Source organism: Haliaeetus albicilla, chromosome 12 (assembly GCF_947461875.1).
Source record: "Haliaeetus albicilla chromosome 12, bHalAlb1.1, whole genome shotgun sequence".
Classification (NCBI taxonomy): Eukaryota; Metazoa; Chordata; class Aves; order Accipitriformes; family Accipitridae; genus Haliaeetus; species Haliaeetus albicilla.
Window position 1 is genome coordinate 4682123 of NC_091494.1, and position 22784 is coordinate 4704906.

General features: G+C 47.8%; 1 protein-coding gene across 4 annotated transcripts in view; it reads right to left on the reverse strand.

The window, feature by feature from the left end:
- ALPK3 (alpha kinase 3) overlaps nucleotides 1-22784 on the reverse strand; it is a 34753-nt gene that overhangs the window by 11417 nt on the left and 552 nt on the right. The window contains exons 1-5 of one of the 4 annotated variants that reach the window (XM_069797658.1): nucleotides 14181-14215; nucleotides 13869-13907; nucleotides 10489-10610; nucleotides 2701-2818; nucleotides 358-1390 (exon numbers count right to left, since the gene is read on the reverse strand). In XM_069797658.1, the coding sequence (XP_069653759.1) occupies nucleotides 358-1390; nucleotides 2701-2818; nucleotides 10489-10610; nucleotides 13869-13907; nucleotides 14181-14200 (1332 nt within the window). In that variant the 5' untranslated portion in view covers nucleotides 14201-14215. Of the gene's footprint in view, nucleotides 1-357; nucleotides 1391-2700; nucleotides 2819-10488; nucleotides 10611-13868; nucleotides 13908-14180; nucleotides 14418-22784 lie in introns of those variants that run through there. The other 3 variants (XM_069797656.1, XM_069797659.1, XM_069797657.1) reach the window with 3 other exon arrangements.

Here is a 22784-nt window from a genome sequence, read left to right on the forward strand (position 1 = left end):
GAGCTCCCTGCTTAACTGATTTGGAAACATTTTGCATGAGGTCAGCCTGCCGATTAAACAGCACGCCTCAGGCCACCCGGAGACCAGCTGCTCAGCTGGAGGGCCCTGACGTACATCTCTCCTCACCACCTCGTCTGACATTTATTCAGGGTTGGGGTGGAAGCTCTGCTGTCTGGGCACACAAAGTCCAGAAAGCCCTTTTTCCTGGGTGCTTTTGCCGGTGGAGACCTACAAAGCCTTGGCAACAGATCCCTTGGGGTACACGCAGCCTCCCAGGGCTGGTGCCACAATACAACCGTGCAGCACGAATATTTTCTTGTTGCAACCTCTGCGTTGGCTGCTTTCTGTCCTAGTTACCTCTGGACTGACGGCTTTGTTTCCCTCCAACTTCTGTGCTTGGTGCTGGCCTCTCTGTCCCTCGGACTGCACAGGTCCTGCCTCCGACACCTCTGAGGACAATGGAGCATTGTCTGTCTGTCTGCTGACTGCCACAGGCTGCAGGGCAGCTTCGCTCACAGCCTCCTCCTTGGCTCCCGCCTCCTTCTTCCCAGCTGTCGGCCTCACTTGCTTATCAAAATACATCTCTTTCAAAGAGAAGTGCACATCACCGTTGATTTTAGTGTCCTGATTCACAGCTTTCCCGGGCTCTTTGATTTTTGGACTGTTTTCCACTTCTTGATCATTTGCCACCCTCAAACGTGTGTTTTTGCGTAAGGGGACAGGAGGGGCAAACCTGGGATTTGGAGAGGGGTTGGCCCTGTCTCTCCCACTTTCTTCTCGCTTGGAAACTTCCTGCTTTGCTGCTGGAGGAGCCTCCACCTTCTTTTTCTTTTTAGCCGCAGAGTCTTTCACCATCGGCTTAGTCGCTAGGTCCTCCACTGTCTCATAGATGTACGCAAGAAAGCCATTCCCGTTCTCCTCCACACTTCCCAAAGAGGCATCTCCATTGGTGGTCACCTCTGCTTTCAAAGGTGCTATTAGTTTGTTTGGAAAGCCTGTCATTGCATTGACCGGCTGCTCCTTTGGCTCAGCAATATCCTCATGTAATCTGGACGGAGAATCGGCGACATGCACTTTCGCTGCATCCTCCTTCTCCCACGGATAGGCTTCGGACTGGAGATTCAGATCCCTGGCCAGCCTCCGCTTCCTCTGGAGCCGATCGGGGCTCATTCCCTGCAACTTCTCCACCTCCACATTTTCTTTCCCTCTTTTCTTGCCCTGTTCTATTTCTCGCAGCTTTTCTTCAGCTTTTCTCTTAATTTTTTCAAACCACTTCTGATGGATTTTGAACTCTGTCATGGTTCCCACTTCCAGCACTCCAGAGCAGGACACGATGCCTTTGTTATTTCTAGCTGAGGCCTGGTAAATGCCTGCATCTTCTTCTCGGCACCTGGAAACCAAAAGCTCTGCATGAGACCTGCCCGTCCTCCTCAGGCACTACCACTGGGCACACAGGCATGCACGGTCTCCCGCTTCTTGCTCCAGAGGGGCCAAAAGACAAAGACGTGACCCTCGAGGTGCCCACAGTAGGTCTGGAGGCCTGGGGCTGGCCTCCCATCCCAGGCTCTGCCTGTTCTCAGCACTAGCAGATAAGCAAATTGGACATTAAATCAGTGCCCAGCTCCCCCCTGTGCTGTAACTCTGATAAGAGAGGGCTGTGATGGTGGAGGAACAGCTAGCACCAGGCTTCCCAACTGTTCTTGGCCACATTCCTCTGCAGGATCTTCTCCTCTCAGCTCTTCGCAGCCTACATGATGTTTCTGTTCTTCCTTCACCCTACTGCCTTACCAAAGTCTTCCCACCCCGCTTCACAGGCAGAAGCACAAGCACTAGTACTCTCTTGTCACCCCTCAGGGATGCCTGGCCCATGGAGATCCCTGCTCCTGCAAGAGGTGAGCCAGCCTCTGACAGAAACCTGGAGCACACCTGGGGTGGCAGAAAAGCCCAGGCTAGAAGCACGAGGATGACAGGACTACCAGCAGTACTGATATTCTGTACTGTCAGACAGTGACGCACCTGTCTGACAGCCCAAATCCAGGACTCAAGGTGCAACAGGTCTCTGCTTGCTGGGGACACAGTGTGCCTGGCTCTCTAGAAACACAGTCCTTGTTTAAAGTTAAAAGAAGCTGGTGGTCAGGGCTGAATAAAGGAGGCCCTTGGCTACATCAGTCAAGTGCCAAAGCAGCCCTTTCCTTCCCTGACCTCATGGTGAGAGCTAGGAAAGGCCCTCCCGGGCCATGGCTGCAGCCCTTTCCCCTTTCTTAGGAAACTCCTATGAACTGTTTCTGTCCTTGTCTTGCCTGATCCCCTAGACCATCATCCTGGAGGCAGCCAGTACTTTCCCTTTGCTCACCTTTGTCCAGCCCTAATGCTCAGTTCCTGCCTGGTGCAGCCATAGCACACGCTGCCACCAGCACTGGAAGGCTCCAGAGAGAGGAATTTCTCCTGACCTTCCTCTTGCTTGCAGCATGGCAGCTATCCCTGGATGCAGTAATGGATCTCATACTGGTGTGATCGGGGAGTCATCAGAGCAAAGAGCTGAAGGGGAAAGGACAGCTGGGAACATCGTAATGCGGGGCAGAAGGGGCCAGCACGGATGCTGGGGGGAGATCACTGCTGACAGCCAGCTTGTCCAAATACTGAAAACATGCTCAGAGCTCCCATCACCAAATCCTACCACTCTCCAGCTTCTTTACTCACTTATACAGCTGCAGGGTGTGGCGATTTCCATGACGGAATATCTCATACTTGGGTAAGCCACAGTAGCGGTCCATCTCTTTATCATCCTTATACCACGTCACCTCCGGCTTCGGGTATCCTGGAGAGGAGACAGATGGTACATCAGGCTGTGAAACACTGCAACCAGTAGCACAGCAAGCCTGCTCCCGCAGGGACAAGGTATCAACAGCAAAACAAAACACTCCGGCAGAATAGGATACATGTTATTCTGGGTTCACCACATTGTTTAAATCACACAGTAGAAAAACTATTGTGAGTGCAAACCTGATGGGCTTATGCAAGTCTTTAGTCACTCCTAGGAATAGAGCTATTTTTGAGAAAAAAATCCCAGCACTTCATTCCTGAATAGAGGGGAGTGGATCACATGATCATCTCCTGTAACACTGGCTGGGAGGAGAAGGTGAGCATACTGTCACTTTTATATGAAGAGGCATGTTTTGATGAGACTAAGGCTAAGGTTAGAAAACAGGCATTTGCCCCTCCATGGAGCTCACAGCATTTTGCTAAGTGTCACAGCCTGTAAGCTGATCCAAAAGTTTCCATTGAACAGAAACAACCTTGATTGCATCACAGCCAGCTTGGTGTCCTACAAATGTCACTTGACAACAGATGTCACCTGCCTTTTCAGTAGAATGACATCATGATGTGTGTGACTGGCTGGCTAGCAAGCCAGGCACGTAGCCACATTTCCCGCCACCAACAGGGGTGGTAGATCAGCATGAGTGTCCCACACGGACCAGTGCTATCCACAGTGCTCATCTCCTGCTGACAGCAGCTCTAGCTCAGAATAAGAGCAGTTTTCAGGGGAAAACTGCTTGAGCCAGTGGCCCACATTGCTCCCCATACTTCCACATGGGGCTCCTGGCATAGCCAAGCTGACCCTAAGGGCATGGGATAAAAGTTTCAATGATCACGTCATGGCTCCGCTTAAGTTGATGCACTCAACAGTTGTTTGAAGCCCTAAAGTAGACATCCGAAGCTCATCTCCTGCAAATGCCCCTGCTGGCTTTCTGTGCTGCGAAAGTGAAGGAGTCCGGCACGCTGCTCACCTCCACCAGTCCCCAAGGGTCTCCCCACCAGCCCCTGGCACCCCTGAATGCAGCGGGGGGTCAGCTCTCATGGACAGCCCTGGCATGGGGCCAGCAAGGGCTCTCTAGGAATACCCAAAGCATCCAGACCCGATGGCTCTGAAGTAGAGAGAAGGCAGGGACAGGGCACTACCTACCTATCCTGGACACCTCCCAGCTGCCAAGCCACAGATTTCAGGGCTGACCAGGACCCTTTTCATCTCCAGGGTGAGGAGCCTCCTACTTGCACCACCCAGAGATGCTGGCAGCCTGTAGCAATGCCTGAGCCCAGCTTATGCCTGCTCCCATGAAGGTCCCATAGCAGGAGTGAAAGACCAGGAGCAAAGACTCATCACCAGGAATTCACCCTGGTTTTGGCCAATTCAAAATGCCTTTGACCAGAAAAGCAGCATACGCCAAATCTCCCCCTCATGTATTGCTTGGTTCCCCCCATCCCAATCTGCTCTTCTGATACATTCCCTGTCCCCATCCCTTGCCTGTTGGGGCTCTCCAGTGTCCTCTGGCCCCTTGAGGGACTTAGCCCACTGGAACCAGATGGGGTTGGTGAAATAGTCTCTGAAGAGTTTTCCTTTCCTGCTCTCCTCCATGAACAGCCACCCCCATAGCCCAGATGCCTCTGCAGACCAGATTTTACTCTATTATCTTCCTTTCCTCACTGAGGTCTCTTACACTGCACTGCCCCTGGCACCTACTCTCTCCATCCTCACTGCTATACATCTCTCACATCCTTTGCTGCCTCATTCCCCTGCCATTGCTGCCATCGGCAGCTTTGGCTTTCTGTTGCTCAGTGCCTCGTTCCTCCTCTTCTGCAAGAAGCCAAGTCATGACTTTCTCCCGAAGCCCTTCCTGCAAGGCTCCCCATCCTCCCCTTCAGTCCCCATCTCGCCACAGTCTGCTCTTTGCTGCTGCCCTGGCCCTCCGAACCAGTTTCTAGAAGTGCAAAGCCCTCAGATACTTGTGGCTGAAGCGAATGAGCCCTAAACTGCTAACTGGAGGTGGCCACGAGAGTTTCCCAGTGATGGGATCACCAGGGATCGATGCTGCTGCTTATATTTTCCATAAATATTAGCTACTGACTGTACTTGGCAGCAGGACCCTGGGCTGAATAAGCCTGTGGCAGTTTCTTTCTGCTCCAGGGATGAGGAACGAAACAATTTTCATACACAGCTCACACTTTGCCCAGAGCAATCCTACCCTTCCCAAGGGCTGTTCTGCAGGCAAGACCTCCAGGAGGCCCCCACAGTTCATAACGTAGGGAGCTGGCAGGTAGATTTTCCTGATAAACTGCAAACAGTAATCACAGCACTTCATTCCAGGAACTGCAAGTGTATCATTTCCGAGAAGCCCTGTGATGTCCCCCTGTGGCCTCTGCAGCTGATTCCCATTCCCAGCTGACATCTGCCAGAAAAAGCTGCAATTTCTATAGCTGTGTAGTGCCTCAACGAAAGGCTTTTCCTCCTGTTAAGCCTAAACTCTCTTTGACCTGTAACACTTGCGTCCTTGAGGCTACCTGCTCCCTACCAGGGGCAAATGCTGCGCCAGCACCACGCAGGCAAGGAGGGACTAGCCCCTGCTGCACGCTCCAGCCTGCGGCAAAAGGGAGCTACAGGCAAGCGTTGGCTGGAAACCTGCAGGCAGAGGGATGCTGAAAGGCTTCCCACCTCCCACGCAGAAACAGTGGACCCAGCTGCCTGTTCAAACACCAGCCGTCCCTCCCCAGGGGCTGTAACCTGAACCAAGCAGGGGATGAAGAGACTGTGCAGGGATAAGGCTCCCTGGCATGCCCTGCACTCCGTTGGGGAGGGGAGCTGCTGCTGACGCTGCAGGCATCCATCTTCAGGCTGCCGAGCAAAATTCCCCTCGTCTGGGGCGGGGGGTGCGGGGGGGCAGGCATCACTCCTGGCACATCCCCTGCAACCACAACATCCACAGCTTGCCCAGCTGCCGTGACAGGCCAGTTTCAAGGGTGCCGGTGGGACAGGGTGGCTGAGCCAAGGGCTCCATCGGTGGGCATTGCCATGCACAGGGTGCCAGGTGCCCACCCTTAGCATAAGCACGTTGCAAGACAGAGCAGCCATTCATAAATCAGGCACTCGCCCTTCCAAAACCTGTCACTCCCGCAGACCCCGCGTGCAGCTGGTGCCGAGAGGGATTTGCCAGCAGCTGGTCCCCTGCATCCAGCAGCGAGTCCCTGCAACTGCAGACAAAGCGGTGCCGGGCATTCCTGGGGAGAAGGGCAGGCGTCCACTGTACATCTTTGAGCACAGCAGAAGTTTATTGGTAAGCGTGTCTTCCAGCAGCATTGCTCCAGCACGATGGCCAGCCACTGCAAGACCCAGGAGACTTCTCTGAGCAAGGATTTTTTTTCATGGAGATTGCCAGGTTTAGATCAAACATTTTTCCCCAAAGCTGTTGATGTTTGAGAAGTCTTCAAAGCTTTGGTGACCTTATCCAAAACAGTTCTTGCAACAGCTATCCAAAATCACCCAGAAACTCTGTTTAAAACAACTTTCTTGTTTTGATTTTTGGGGGGGGGGGGGGGGGGGAGTTAGTCTTCTGAAATTTGGGACAGTGGAAAGAGTTTAGAACAATTACAATAATCTCCACGGTTTTCTGTTTCTGCTTTACACAAGATATGTGGAGTGGGGGCTCAGGCAGTTTTAGGAGGAAAAGTCATCGTGAGATCTCATCCTTTCTGTCTTTCTGGATTTAAACCTCCCCATCACCTGAAGACAAGGAGGCTTCCAGTAAAGCTGACAGGAGGGACAGATACTCACTAAGAGCAATAGTTCCCCATGCCACTGGCCTGCGAGCGGTGCTCATTCTCCATCCCTCTCTTGCCCTGGCTGCCCCAAACCCAGGCATCCTCATCTCCCACAAGCCTGCTCTCTGCTCTTGTACTCACTACCCCATCCCCAAACCCACCCATCCACCTTTCTCACAGCCCTGCATTTCTCCAGACATACTTCATCCAAGCACTTCACTCTCATCCTTCAAACATTTCCCTAAGAGGGCCACCACAGATGTAATAAGTTGAACTTCTTTATGCTTATGAAAATGCTCATTCACTAAGCACACGACTGTCTACTCACCTTACCCCAACTCTATTCCCCAAGCCATGGGCAGAGCCCTTTCTCCTCCATAGCCCTACAATAAAACCAGACAGTTTCTGGGCACATTGCTTCATTCCCATCCCCTCCAGAGACGTGCTACTCAACACAGTGCAGATGCCGACATTGATCGAGCACCTGCATAGCATGGGAGAGGTACCAGGCTGGACACTTCTTCAGCACAAGCTCTGACCCATGAAGAGAGTGATGGGACTGAGCTCCTGAGCTGATGATTTGGGTAGCCAGGTCAGAGGGGGTGAACCTGCCTCAGAAGGGCTGAAATGGTGCTGAAGAGGCAGCTGTACAACAGTGGGCAATACCTGGATACTGACATACAATGGCCTTGGCTAGACCCAGTCATGACCTCTCCCAGTTGGCCTCATTCCCTAACAAGCAATCACAGACCCAGGCCCCTTCATCCAAGCCCCCACATTTCATCAGCCGACATCTCTCCTTCCCAGGCAATGTTATACAGAAATGACTGAAAAGTTGTAAATCCTTGTAGGAACGCCTCCAATAAGGGCCACTCTCTGAAGAGAAGAGCCCAATATCCACTCACTGGGAAGGATCTGTAATGACCCTTGAGATCCTGAAGTCCAGACAGACCCACCAAGGGAAACACTTGGTGCAGAGAAGCGGGGTGCGCTCTGCTCTGTAAGAAACTGCACAGTAAATGGAAATGTTCTCATTCCCTTTTTCACATCTCTCAGAGAACAAAGGATGAACTAATTTTGTCTAAAAAAGAAAACATGTCATAACTGATGCAGGATTTGACCCAAAACAATCAAATCAGACATGCTAGGGACACTGATAGCAGGCAGAACTAGACAACAGGAGGGAAGGAGGGTTTGTGCAACCACCGGAGAGCATCAGGAAGCCTGTCTCTTCCTGCCTGGTGTTTTCTTGCCTGCACCACCCAGCACATTTTGGAGACTGGCTCTTCAAACACTTGCATCTTGCTGCCTTCCTAGGATATGCCCAGCAAGTCACTGGTATTCACAGATGTGGGACCACCCCTTAACTCTCATTATTGGTCAAGAAGCAGCAAAAAAAATAAGATGTTATTGTAGGACATGTATCCATATTTGTGGCTCGAGAGTCAAAACAGGAGCAGGTGACAGTCTGCCCTTTGCCTCCTGCAAGTTTATGAACCAAAGTGTCCCGAGACTCCAGCCACAGCAGTGAGACTGAGCTGGTTCCACCCTGGTCACTGGCCAGGGATGCAACTGCCACTTCCTTTCTCCATGTAATGTCTCCCAGTTGAATGTAAACATTATGGCAGGGGGAGATACCTAACTACTGATCAGACTTTGCAGTCAGAGTTCACTTTCCACCTCGTGCCCCTCCCTCCCAAAGGGATCCTGAGCTCCTAAAGCAGTCCACAGGACCACATGCAAGAGATGACCATATGGCATAGGTGGTTCAGGCTGCTTTTAAGTATGTTTCTATGAAAATTCCTAATTTTGTAGGTTTATTAATTTAAGTGCATAAAGATATCCCCCAATCTAGTTTACCAGGTACAAAAATATTGCAATAGGCTACATGCTGAAGATGGCCATTTGACACTTTCCTTCACTTGAGCAGAAAATGACACCAGTATCAAGTCAAGTCTTCAGCCTGAAGTAATACACCAGGTTGTGCTACACAGCACCAGCAGGTCATCCAAAACTGGAAGGCAGCGTCCTGCCTACCAAGAGCAAGGATGGACTGCAGGAAGGGCTACACACTGGACAGAGTGCGGATCTGTCTCTAGACATTGACACTTCAATTTTGGTACAAGCAGAGGAGGTTATTCCTTGGCAGCATGTCTCCTGCACAATATACAGCAAAGAGTTTCTCTAGCTTTTCCAGGTGAGATGCTGGAAAGGACATGGACATTGCATTTACAAGTCCTCCGTGGCAGGGCTGACTGAAGTATCTCTTCCCCATTCCTCTTGAGAGGAAACAGCATGTTGGGCATCACACATGCAGGGCACTTCCCACCCTGTCATCCATCTATTCTCATGGTGAACTAGAGCTTAGCTGCACAAATGCACCTCACCTTGACAGAGCCCACGTAGAGCCGATGGTATCACCTGGACTTTGGAAGAGATGAAGTTTGTTAGAGGGAACTCAAGGTGCAGCTGGTGAAGATTTAAGCCAGTGAGAGAAGCCAGGACTAGGCACTTTAAAAGGTGCAAGAAATCCTGAAAGAAGAGCAGTGCTACTGCATGTCCTTGCAATAAGCTGTCATGCTCTGGGTCTGCAGCACTTCTACACTTTCAGGCAAGGGAGGGTGGAAGACAGAATTGGATCTGCTATTACTCAGGATTTCCTAACATATCTAAACATCACTCATTTTTTGACCTCTGACACTTACGGCTTGCAGAATAGTGAGTTCCATGCTACCGCACAATATGCCAAGCTTTTGCTTTTAGAAAACTTTAACTGAGAAAGCCCTTCTAATGAATCACTGAAGGGCATGGCTTGGAGGCATTTCTCTACCAGCCCACTTTTGCCCTAGAAGCAGGAAGTGGTCTGCTGAAATTAAGCACCAATAAAATCAATATATCAGTTGTATTCTTGCAAGTTCAGAAACTCAGACCTGCAAAACAAGTGAATCCATGAGAGAAGAGCTAACAATTCAAAGCCAGCAGCTCTCAGAAGGGCTCAGTCTGCATTTCCTGGCACACAGCTTGCTTGCAGCATGTTTCTAATGGCAAACCAGATTTACTAAATCTTAGCAAAGTCTTGGTCCTCGAGACTAAGAGGCTCACTGGATATACCCTCCTCCTTCCAAAACCTACAAACTTGTTTAATGTCTCTCACTGAGTAACCTGTTGGAATAATTAACATGGCAACATCAGGAAGGATCAGAGTTGTAAACAAGTACAAACAATGGAAAAAAGAGGTTTTAGAATCCCTATATTTAAACGACAAAAGCTCATGAGTAAAGAAGCTGCTTGCCTTTATACCAACGTGCTGCCATGCTAGGTCATCACAATGCCTTAGTACCAAGCCCTCTTTTTCAGCCTCCCCCTCCTCCTCTTACTGGCCTAACCCATTCCAGTCCAACATTAGATTTTAGCTCACTGGGCAGAAACTGGCTTTTATTTCAGATGCTAACAGACACACAAATTTACCACTGATGCAAACGCAACTGCACTCTTAACCATTTACAGGCAGCAAAGAGAGCCAGAGTTGGCTCAAGTATGATAGCCTTAGTCTTCAAAACTGCACATTCCTGAGTTATGGAGTCCAGGGTTAGAGAGGAAGCAGAGATTAGGACAATAAAATGTAGCTGGCCCAAGCAGTAACCAGCATATTCCATTTTCTGGTCTTTAATTTGCCTTGTTTGAGATGTTAGGTTATGCCTTTGCCTCTTTACTATCTCAGGTGTTTCCCTCCCCCCTTAAATTAAAGCTGAAATCATCATGCAATTGCTGAATCTTGGCAGTCTGACAAGGGTGGACTTGTTAACGTGTTGCCTTGCTATCACTTGCTCTAGAGTTTAACTAGTGCAAGTCCAGCAAGTGAGGCAGGACCAAATTATTCACTGAAGACACTGTTACCTGTCACTATGCACGTGAATTTAGCATCAGAGTCCTCGGACACAGAACGGGATTTGATAGTGGTTTCAAATAGTGGCTGGGTTTCCTCCGTCAGCTGAGAAATGATTGCGCAGAAGGTGCTCCTGGAAGATTCAAGAAGCATTTCTTAGAGATCAAGGTACTAGAAAAATCAAAGGGTCCACTTTCTATCTCACCTCAGAAGCCTGCATTCTCGTTGTAAATGCTCGCCTTCCCTCCCATCATCCCTGCCCAAGGTTGTTCACAAGTCCAGTCCAGCATCAGGGTATTTGACTGTTTTTTCACTCCTAAGATGACTGTCAATTTAAAGTGTCATTTGGGAGACGTTCCCTTTGTCTTAGCCCTTATGGCCATTGGGGTAATGAATGTCAGGAACCATTTTAGTTCTTGATTACACCAGAACACTTCTTTGATCAGCCAGCAGGCTCAAAGCAAGACCCTAACAAAGTCAGCTTCACATTCCCAGTACTGCACCATCAGTGTTTCTAGTGTTATTCTGTTCACCAGGATTTTACTTTATTTGTGAAGGCTTCATATGTAATTTCAGGCCAAGTGTGAACTGAACATGTATCCTGAACACAGCAGCCCTCTTTGAAAGCTTTGACTTAAGAAAAGCTGCCTGCTGTAGGGACAGCTCTCTGAAGGAGACCTTGAGCCTGGCTTGCAGCTTTCTGAGCTCAGGAATTATATGTGAAGCTGACATCCATTCCCTGTTTAACCTCTCACTGCTGCAGGTAGGCGCTCACACTACATACTCCATGAGTTCAGCCACTGACTTTGAAGTTCAGGCTGGGACACCCAAATAGCCAGAACTATCCAAATAGTGCGATCTATGAAGCTCAGAAATGGACCTTAGATTCTCCAGTCATTTAAGCACTATTCAATGATAGATAAATCAACATATTCATACAGTACTGCCAACCCTCTTGAAGCATCACCAAGAGAGGCCCCAGAAGATCTGGGCTTTCTTAAATAAAGGAAAATTATTTAATTCCAAGTTGGGTCTTCATTCACATAGTGCTCTGGGGCTCTTGGAGGGGAAGAGCTGCTTCCTTCATTTTTCCCTCTGCAATTAAAACACTACATGTTTACAGTAGGAGAGAGGACCCCAAGGTCTCAAGTGCAAGGATGTTAGGAGAAACAGCAAATATTGCAAGAGAACTGGTAGCTGGCAGCTCTACTTATATAATTTTCAGCAGTGAAACACATTCCTTAAACAAGTGATCAGCTTCTAGAGACATGCAAGAGGTGGAACAAACCCCCAGACCATTCCTGATACAGCTCCACCATGAGCAGAAGGGCTCATAGCACGTGGTGAGGGCTCCACAAGGAGGACCCAGGCCTCACAAGCAGCCCCCAGCTTGCAGGCAGGATGCTGGTGCTGCTGCTACTCATGCTCTACCTGCTGAGGGAGCAGACCTGTTCAGGAAAAACAAAAACACCCCCACATTTAGCATGAACCCAGCAAGGTCAGGTGCACTGACAGGCTCTGCAGCAGGGACTGAACTGCACGTATGGCTGAAGGTGCCAGGATAGCTCCAGCCACAGCAACTGCCTGTTTCATCCACCCGGAAAACTTACCTGGAGGCTGCAGTGCTATGATTTTCACTCTGACTTCCTGCTAGAATGGGTTTGTAAGAGATGCAGGGAGACGAGTCCCTGAGTAAAAAACAATTGGGATGCAGCGGGAGTCTCACACAGCTCCCAGGCACTTTGTGTTGGGCAAGGGTACAAGACAGGGGCAGCTAGGGCTATTGCAAACTTGACTCATCTGCTGAACAAGGGTTATAAGCACTGTCTATATCCAAACACGCATGTGGGATGGGGTAAAAAAAACAGATGCCACAGCTCAGACTCTTTTCTGTGGAAATCGATGGTCCCCAGGAGACTGATCCTGGCAAGCAACTCTTCACACAACTACAGGGCCAGGAAAGGGCTGTGGGAGCCAACAGCTGTTTCAAACCAGAGAAACCTTTCCATACTCCAACCCCAGGAGAAAAAAATCCCATTTCCAAAGAGCAAGGCAGACAATCCAGTACCAAGGCAGTTACTGGTGGTGTTTTGATGGCCCCTTCAATACAGATGCCCAGCCTTAGACCAGTAAATGCCTTTTAGATCCACATAAGGAACTTCCCAAGCATCAATAAACATTTCATACCCCAGCAGGAGAGCAACCAGATCAGCATCTTATAAAAAAGTGATGCACACACACATAGTGCCACTTGGGACCAAGTTTAATCCCAGTACCATGCCACCAGTATCAGCAGGCAGCACCAGGAATAAGTCTGGTCCATTCAGTGCAAATCTCACAATCAGGTGAAATACAGCAAAGGCTACTGAATGGTTTAGGAAAGCAGCATCACCAGAAGCTGAGGGCTCCACAGGCACAGCAGATGAATCAGAGGAGTCTTGCCCAATATACACTTGGCAGGGAGCTCTGGAAGGTCTATTTAATCTTTCAAAGAAACCATTGTATTAGTCATGGGAGGTTTAGAGACTGCAGCACTGTGGGGCTCTCAGCTGGCTCACTCCAGCTGCAAGGAGACTTGTCCAATTCAAATTGCTTTCTAAACCAGTAATTCAGAAAATTCAAGAAATCTGATACAAAGCAGCAGCCACTCTTCCTCCGGGCCTTCCTGAAGCTGCATCTTTGTTGCAGAAAAAGCCCTGGAGCCTAGGAAGAGAACACAGGCAATTCAGTAGCCTTTTTACATTAAAGAGGGATTTCCATACAAAAGCAGTCTGCAGGAAAAGGAGATTTGAGAAGTGTATTCCTGTTCGTCATGATTTTCTTTTCTGGACTTTTTGGGTAGCAATCCCACAGCTAAGCTATAGGGGTGTTTTGGAGAGGCCTTTCCCTCCACAGTCATTCCTCTTCCTGCTCCTGCAGCAAACCAGTAATGCCAGCTGATTTCCAAATGTGTTATTTTGCCAAAGGTAAAGTACAACTAAATAAGTGCATTTCAGGCCAGAGTCCAAATGAATGAGGATCTTCGCAATAAAGCACAGGATGGCAGGGGGAGAAGAAAATTTCTTCTTTGAAAGTCTCAGGGCAGGCACATCTAATTTTTAATGTCTCTGTATGGAAGTCTCACTTTAATATCAAGAAGTAGCTGAACACCCATCCTTTGGCTAAGAAAGAGGAATATTTCTTGCACCTTAACACAGGAATTACGATGAACATTCACTTTGCTGTCTGCAGTTCAAGCAAGTATTAGGGATCCAATCATGCAGAATAAGGCTGTTAGATCACTTCAGGGCTCTCTACTAATTAATTAGTACCAAAGCGTCACAAATTAATCATATGCAGTCAGATTCAGCAAAGTGTTCGGTCAGAGCAGTTTAATGCAAAGTAGTTTTACCTTCCTAAACTGGAGGGAGAGAATCTGCTGCTTGATAAGCTAAGCAAAAAACAGCATAAAAAACATTAGACAGAGAAGCATGGAAAGGAGCTGAAATAAACAAACTGTTACAGAGACGTATTAATGATGAGCCGTTTTGCACAGGTCAGAGTTCCTATTAAAAGAAGGTACAGCTGCCTTACTCAGGCTGACTGCCAGGATGAGCAAGCCGCATTGTAAATTGAAATCAAAGGCTGTAAAAATGAAATGGTCGTTAACTGCAGAGAATAAGTGTAAGGATATTTATACAAGTAGGTTTCCAAGAAGCAGCACCTGAGCCTTCCATGCACCATCCGCAGCGTTGTGCTCAAAGCAGGCAACTCCACCCCGGGAGATGTTCGATTAAACGGCAGGCAGGAGTACAGACCGTTGCAAGCCCACTTCTCTGCTGGCAAGCAGGTGGCCTGAGCTGGTCACCCTCTGTGCTTCCAAGGACAGCTCTTTGGAGAAGCTGAAAGCTCTCTGGTCACTATACACCGTTTTCCAGCTTGCCAACCAAATCACTAAGGTCTGGCAAAAAATTAAAATAAAATAAAAGAAGTAGACTTTACAAGAATCTACAGGTTTTGCTTTCTTTACAGGAACATGTTATAACATTAACCAATTCAGGGGAAAAAAAAAAAAAATCAAACACCCAAGTCCTACACAAGGGACACCCAGATGAGCTACTTACCAGTGGCCACCAGCTCTCCCAAAGGAGTGTCTTCAAGGACTCACATCCTAGCCAAAAGGCCACATTGCCATATTGTGGCAGCAGCCCCTTGCAGGCTGTAGGAAACAACCTCTTGGCATTGACCCACAGCAGGCAGGAGCAGCTCCTCAGACCCTGAGCTCACCCACACGGCAATCAAAAGCCTAAAACTAACTAGGTACCAGTTAGTCAACAGCACGTAAGGTCAATGATTTAATCACATTGAGATACGTATTAGTTATGCCTATGCAACAACGTCACCACATAGCCTCAGAAGTGACTGCATCCCTTTGGGATGTTAGCAGTCAGACTCCCACATCGGTACGTGCAGGCAGATCAAACCTTCTCTGCCTTGTGCACTGAAGACCACTGTTGAACAACCAAACTTCAGTGCTTTACGATGATGCTACAGAAGACAACACAAAGAACCGAGAAAGGTGCACCTCTTCAGGTCTCCTACCCAAATGACCACATCCAGGCTCTGTGCAAGTCCCAATCACACGGAAGTCAGCAGGACTTCAAGTCTTGCCCTAAAAATGACCACAGAGGGTCTCTGACAACCGCTGCTGCCAACCATACAGCACTTCCACCTGTGGAGACAGAACCTCCATGCAAATTATGAGTAAAAAAAGTAGTTCAGCTTGAAGGCCTGACAGTTTACACAAATAATTGCACATTTTCATTGGGAAAAAAACCCAGCACTCTTAAGAGCTCACTGACTCCTCTCCTTCAGATCAGGAAAGCAAAGACAGAAGAAGTTTTAGACAGCCACTCAGGAGTAGCTTTAACCTAACAAACATGGGTGGCACTTGCCCTTTTGACAGAGGCTTCACCCTCTCCACGCCCAGCCGCACAATCCTGATCCCTCCCCAGTGCCAACTGCTGTTCACGCAGCCAGAGGATGAGCAGATCGGGTGTTATCCAGCTGGAAAAATCCAACACTAACCATAACAGGCTGAGGATCAACCACCCGATCCATCTTGCATGCACTGTGCTGGCCCGCAGGAGAAGTCAGACAGAGGAACTTTGTCTTTCTGGCTGAGCCCCACCACCTGGGGCATCCCTTTGAGCCCCATGTCCTTTCCAGCACTGCAAGGCATGCCTTTGCACTACCTGCCTTACTGACCAGCACCGTCACCTTGTCCTCATCACTCCCAGCCACCTTAACAGCTCAGAGAGCTCAAATTGCACCTCCAGCCGCTCTTGCCCTGCCCTGCCCTCACAGGGGGATCAAGCTGCCTCCTCCCCACAACCCATCCAAGCACATCGGCCCAGGGGATCGAAGGGGCGGCAGCACTGATGTGCTGCTTCCCTGTGCTGTGGGCTGCCCCTGGGCAGCTCTGTCTAGCTGGAAACACAACTCACGGGCTTAACAGTCTCGACCACCAGCTTTTCAACAGTCAATGAACCCCAAAACACTCTGCACACCACTGCAAGGGAAAAACGTCCTTTTAGCCTCCAGGAATACTAAGGACCTAGGCATTGCTTGAGGAGCCAGCAGGGAAGATCCTAAAATGCTTGCTGGAGAATGCTAGTGTAGGCAGAAGTGTGGTTTTAATCATGCTTTCTTGCATAAGACAAATGGGAAGGTGTCTTGGCTTGAACATAAAGAAAATCACTCAAATAGCAAGAGTCAGAATGAAGGGTGTCTGTGCCACGAACCCCTTGTGCTCATGAATGCGATCAAACAATGAGCATCGTCAGTACTTTTTTTTAATCCCCAGTGTTGAGCACACAACTGGGGCTTTATTCACTGCATATCCTGAAACACAGTGCTGAATACCGGATTGAAGGTCTCTTGAGGAGCCTTGATATTATCAAAAGAAAAAGTCCATCACCACAAAGATCCACATATTAACTAAAGTTTAACCTCAGTATGCTAAGGAACCAAGCAAAATTTGCTTTTCAGACTAGAGATTTAAGCCCAGAGAGAGCAAGATCAAATTCTGAATGCTTCAGCCAGAACAGGCCTGCCTGCAGGCAGCTGGTGTTTCACTTCATTTTAATTACATTCACAGCATACCCGCATGCAGCATAACTACATCAGACTTTACCCACTCTACCAGAAATCTACCCACTTGGAAACATGGGACTCTTGAGCAAGGCACAGAAGACACCCCACCGTGCCTAGTCTGATACTCGCTGGGACTGGGCTGTCTGTGTCCTCAGCTCCCAAGAGACTTATTAGGGCGCACAGTACAAGACTCTGCTAATGAAATGCTGCATCAGCAGCAGACGTGTCTCCCCCAAGCAAGCTTGGGGGCATTATAGTTACTGGATGAAGGCAAATGCTTATCTTATCCTGAGGAACACATCTAAAGTGGGTAAATCAAGGTCTCAAGGTACTGGTTTCTCTCTACTGGAGAAAAGGAGCTCAGAGAGGTCTGCTCCAGGTATGTCCAGCATCAGTGGGAGGAAAGCCTCCTCAGGCACCTTGCATCCATGAAGTGAAGCGCAGCTTGTTAAAAGCTAGCCCTGAAAATACAGGTTTGGTTATTAACCACTGTTGTACTGGACTGTAGAATTATACCCCATTACTATGTACCTTCTACCAGCCTCAGTTCTTTAAATTCTGTTTTATCAGTTGCTTTCAAACACCTTCGGACATTTATCATCCTCTTAAAGGTTTTAGACCTTCAACTACTCATAATTTTCTTCCGAAGCGAAGACCATCTTCCCCATTTTCCATGCACTTGCCAAATTTCGGTCTTGCTGCAATGGCAGGAGGCAGAACTGTCAACACCACTCACTTTTTTTAGTCACTAAAGATATTGCTCAAGTTAATGGCCTAGGCTGGTACATCACCTCACTGGCACTGAAAAGTTAACAGCTTGAAAAACACAGATTTTAAATCCAGCACCTTTTCTAACCCTCTCATGCAGTCACTGCATGAAATTCTCCTCTTTTGGCATTTTTTCTCCCCAAGATAAAGAAATCTTTCTCTTTCCAGCTCATGTCTTCATATGGAAGTTGACAAGAGCTCTGGAGACCCTGAAACAGGCTTCATAGTGGTTCCATCCTCACATGTACAAGTACAGGGACATGATCTGCTTGAGCTGCAGCAGTCATCAATGTATTTCAGTGCTCTTCCACAGCACGAAAATTGAGCCACACAAGCTGTCCCCTGCAGCGAGTAAACAGAGAAACCTGTCAATAACAGCAAAGCTGAGACCTCCGAGTTATGTTTTGACAGAAACAGCATTGCACAAAAGATCCTCAGAAGAGCCTACCGAAAACTTGGCAGCCCTTCCATCCTGGGAGCAGGACAGAGGGATGGCCCCAGCAATCCCCTACAGATGCTCCCTCTTGCTGGCACTCTGACCTGTGACATTATTGGGCATGTTTTACACATGCAGACTTCCAAGTATAAGTTTTCATATGAACTTCTCTGCCTCCAAGGTTAATACTACTTGAGACAAATACAAGCCACTCCGAATGTCTTCTCAGCTGTCAGTAGCAAACCATTTTCAACATTTAAAAGCCAACAATGAAGCTTTCATGTACATATGGTCATGCTTAAGGCGTCTTTCCTGCCATGTGTCCCGCTTCTTATCAAGCACTTCATGCACACACAGAACGAGTGTGTTTGTGTTTCATATACCATGGCAGTAATTATCAGCAATCCTGTGATAAAGCAGCTGTGAGTGCTACGGAGCTGTACAAGACACGCTGCTATTTTACAGACTGGAAAACGGATGTATCGAGTCTTTGCTTGTCAAGGTCACAAAACGAATCGATGTTGGAGAAATATGGCATTTTTTCTGCAGGTAATTTACTTTGAGCTGAGATGAACACGGACTTGCATGTAACAACTCAGAGCTAGATTTCATTAAGAGAAGCTGGAAAACAATGAATCAAGTTACATGTTTCTGTATCAGCCTCTATAACACTCCGAAGATGGCTCAGATCTGTGTATTTTAACTCTGAATTATTGCTGCCTTTATGGTCCAAATTAAAGCGGCAGCTAGTTGAAAGACATCAAGGAATGAGAAAGGACAAAAGAAAGCAAAGCAAATATTGGACAATGAGATGCCCAGGAAAGTTGACATCTTCCTGGTAACACATTGTGCGCAGAAGATTTTTGTGGCTGTGGGTTAGAGAAGAAGCAAGGTGAAAATATTGTTGTTTGTAACAGCTCTTCCGCCTTCCTCTTCTTGGATCAGGCAACTCTGTAAAGTGTGAGACAACAGCCTCACTCACCCGAGACCTTCCTCCCCTTGCTGAAACAGAGTGAGGACAGAGCACGTTTTAGTTCTATTTCCTGGAAACTACCTCTGCTGTGCCACAAGAGGTACCTCATTCAGAGGAGATCACATTCTCCCCTCCGCGCAATCAGAGAGGATCCTGCGCCTGGGGAATGTCTCCATTTATGAGGTTTCCAGAGAAGAGCAAAGTTCACACAGGCGATATATTCTGTATTTTAACTGTGGTCCTGATGGGCACTGTTTGTCCAGCTCCACAGCTTGATCTTCCACCCTAGGTTATTGGCTCATCAGCCTACGTACTCAGCTCTGCTTGACTTTCTAGGAGACATGGACAGGAGGCTTTTAGAAAGGGGGCTGAAAAATGCAGTCTGGGATTACTATTCACTATGCACAACTGCCAAGGAGCCTCGCTCAAACAAGGCATCACTGTGCAGATAATTACACCAATAGGGAAAAGACACCTCTATCCTAGAGATCCTACAGACTGGAGATGAATCCATTGATGCCTTTATGTTTGCCTTTCCAGTGGGTACTGGATGTCCCTCCTTTCAGAGTCTGGGACACTTCCATCCGACAAGACAAACAGACTGAATTCCCTCAGACGCCACAGCTGGTTTCTTATCAGGGATTTACACCACTTGTTGCCAAACGCAAGATCCCATAAGAAGTTACAGGTGCCCGACTGCTGAAGAGGGAACTCCTCTGAACTAAGAAAGCTAAACATGCTTTTCAGGAACTAAGCACTCCTGAGTTTTCAGCTCACTTTTTATTATAGTAACAGATCTTTCACCTTCAGTTGGTATTACGTGCAAAGCAGGAGTTATAAGATTGGGAATGGTTTCTAGCCAGAAAAGCCAGGTGGCAAGGCACTCTCCCGAGCTCAACCACCACCACAACCAGAGACAGCCGTCCAAGAAGAGATCAGAGGCAATGTCACTATACTCTATAAATATCTGCATATGATGAAGCTATGACAGTAGAAAGATATTTAAGCAAGGAGGCAATGCTGTAATGAGACTGAGGAGCAGACATCTGCATTAGATGAGAGGTGCAGATCACTTCCAACAGAAGAGTTTGCCTAGGACTCAGCTGAAGTTTTTACATAACATTGCATCTCTCTGCACAAGACATTCTCCAGACTCAGCTAGTTCTTACAAAAAGGACACCTAAAGATATGTCTTGAAGTTGCGGCCCATGAATGCAGCTAAGGCAGACGCTGAACAGGACTGACAGCTTCTCCTCTCACTTTGTGAAGTAATTGTAGTCAAGTGCTTTGAGACATAAGAGGTTTTTTTAAAAAAACCCCACCTATCCCAAAATAAAAAAGTCCTGTCAGCTGCCAGGGCGGAAGGCAAGTCACCATGACCACAAGCTGCTCCTCACATTGTCCGTTATCAGGCATGTTAAAAGATCGGCAAAGGAAACCCAGTAATCTCTTGCCACTGAGCTACCTGCTCACAGGGAAGATTCTTCCCAAGGACCAGTTCCCGAGAGCACAAAAAGTAAATATTCTGAATACTCTGTTTAATAAAGGCATAATGTTCTCTCTACGGCCATTTTCAACACCTCTATTCTTTTGGCCCCTGCAGCACCACCTCTGACAAATTCTACACCTTAAAAAACACAAAAAGCATGTACCAGTTTCCAAATTAGTATCCTTCAATTTACCGTCCCTTTCCTCCTATAGGATTAGGGAGGCCAAGCAACACAATCCAGACTACTCTATACACGGTTCATGAACGCAAGCATGTAGGTGAAACATGCTCACGAGTCACCCCAGAAGCAGGGATTCCTAACCTCAGTTTCTTTTCATAAAGATATTTCCATGTCTGTAAGTACCTCTACCATGTCACTCCACTTTCTACTGCTTTAAGAATGGGTGAAAAGAGCAGGCAAATATTTCAGTTCAACACAGTCTACAAATACATACGGAGACAGCAACAGAGAAGCCTGAAAAAACCCACACTTTCTTTGGATCAGAATATCGATTTTTGCTTTCTAACCACCACAGCAGCCTCCCACCACAATTCTGTGTCTACCTCACTTGTCCCATACTTTTGTTAGCTCCAAACTCACCAAATTCAAATATGTTCTGCGTTAAAAAGAATTGCTGAATGTTATCTGCCATTAGGCATGTCACTCATCTTGCTTTTCAAGTTCTCCCAGGCAAGCTCTCCAGATGTTCCTGGATTTAATTAAACTCCTAATTGCTTTTTGAAAGTCTCCTCGCTATACCATTCCACTCACTTGCTTTCCAGAATTGTTATGATACATTATTTAATTACAGGACAAAAAGCCCCACTTCATTCAAGCCCTTGCCCTGCATCATAGACAACAACACAGTTTTGTAGGCACTCTGAGGGCTGTGCAGGGAATGAGACTTTTATATTACTCCTCCCTAACTCATTAGAGAAACTGGAAGATGTCATGAACACAGGGAATGGTCAGGTTTGCTGTTTAGCAAATATTTATTCACTGCTTCTTACAACAGAAGGGGCAGCCACTGAAGTTAACAGGCAAATGAAATTACCTTTCCATAGGCTTTGATGACCAAGTACATAACTGGGTTGAAAAAAGGATCGGACAATTTGTGGAAATCGAATGCGCTGCTGATTTAAGCATGGCAATACAGCGTCCCTTTGCCTGCAAAAGCATTAGGCTCCCATGGATGGAAATTGGGGTGCACCCATCCACAGCACTAGCCTGACAAGTTCAAGGTGTTCAGGACTCAGAGCTTTGCAGGCACAGGGTGGATTTACCATACCCGAGCCACAGCGTCGACCCAGCCAGAAGACACTAGGCTCACTGCACGGGTACATCACTCTGTGCCTTCCTCAGCAGCCTTAAGGAGAACTTTGGGGATTTGGGGAAGTGGGCTGGGAACGCTGAGGTATTGCTTGCAGGACTGATGAACAGTCCTTTATGGTTAAACTGATTAAAGCTGCAATTTGAACATACTCAGAGGGGAATAAAAGTCAAGCTATAAGCAAAAAAACCCACCTCAAATTTATTTATTAAAGACTCTCTCTACTTGTAATCTGCAGAATGGAGTCATCGGACTCAATTACAGATTTCCTTTGCATGGTCTGAGGTCGCAGATTGGTTGTGGACACTGTACGGGCATTTGTTGGTACCAAAGATGCCACAGTATGCAGACATACTGCCGTTAGATCGCACACTACGATACAAGCACAAAGGAACTGAATTAAGGCAACTTAACTTTGGCATTACTCCAGTTTTAACATCTGACTTCCAGGCAGCACTTTTTTATCTCTTTTGGTCCTGTATTTGTTTTTACATACCTCTGATTCTTTGAGGCATTGATGCTTGACATGCTGGAAATGGATTATTTATAAATCAACAACAGGGAAGAGGCACGCTCGTTTCAAGAGCTTAGAGACCAAAGAGCATTCCTAGTGAATTCAAAGTAATTTATAGGGTTTATTTTGAACGCCTAACACAATCACCAACACCTTTGCCTTCGCTGGCACGTTGCCTTGTTTTTTTGCATTTGCTAGCCTCAGCCAGTCTCAGTTGACAACATGTTTATCATACCTTCTCCCGCGTGAACAAAGCCTTATTCCTACCACAGACCCCCTGCCTAAGGCCATTTCTGACCTAGGAATGCTGTTCTCATCGCTGCTCGGACCGTATCTACATTGTAGAAATGCCTTTTTGGCAATAAGATAAGGCACACGCGCAGCGGGCCCCTTGCTCGGCGTCTGGTGTCGATAACGCGGGCGGCTTCACTACAATGAAGGCAGGAAGGTCAGCGCCGCACCCCACACACGCGTTTAACTCCGGGGACGCAGAAGCTCGTGCCTGTCAGGATTTCACAGCGAGGTGACCGACTTCACACACCCGACCTGCCATAAAACCACACGCAACACCGACAACCCCTGTGCCCGCAACGACCACAAAAAAACCCCACCAAACCCACAAGCCTTTTTCTCCAGGGAGCGAGGGGCAGGCCTGCGGCAA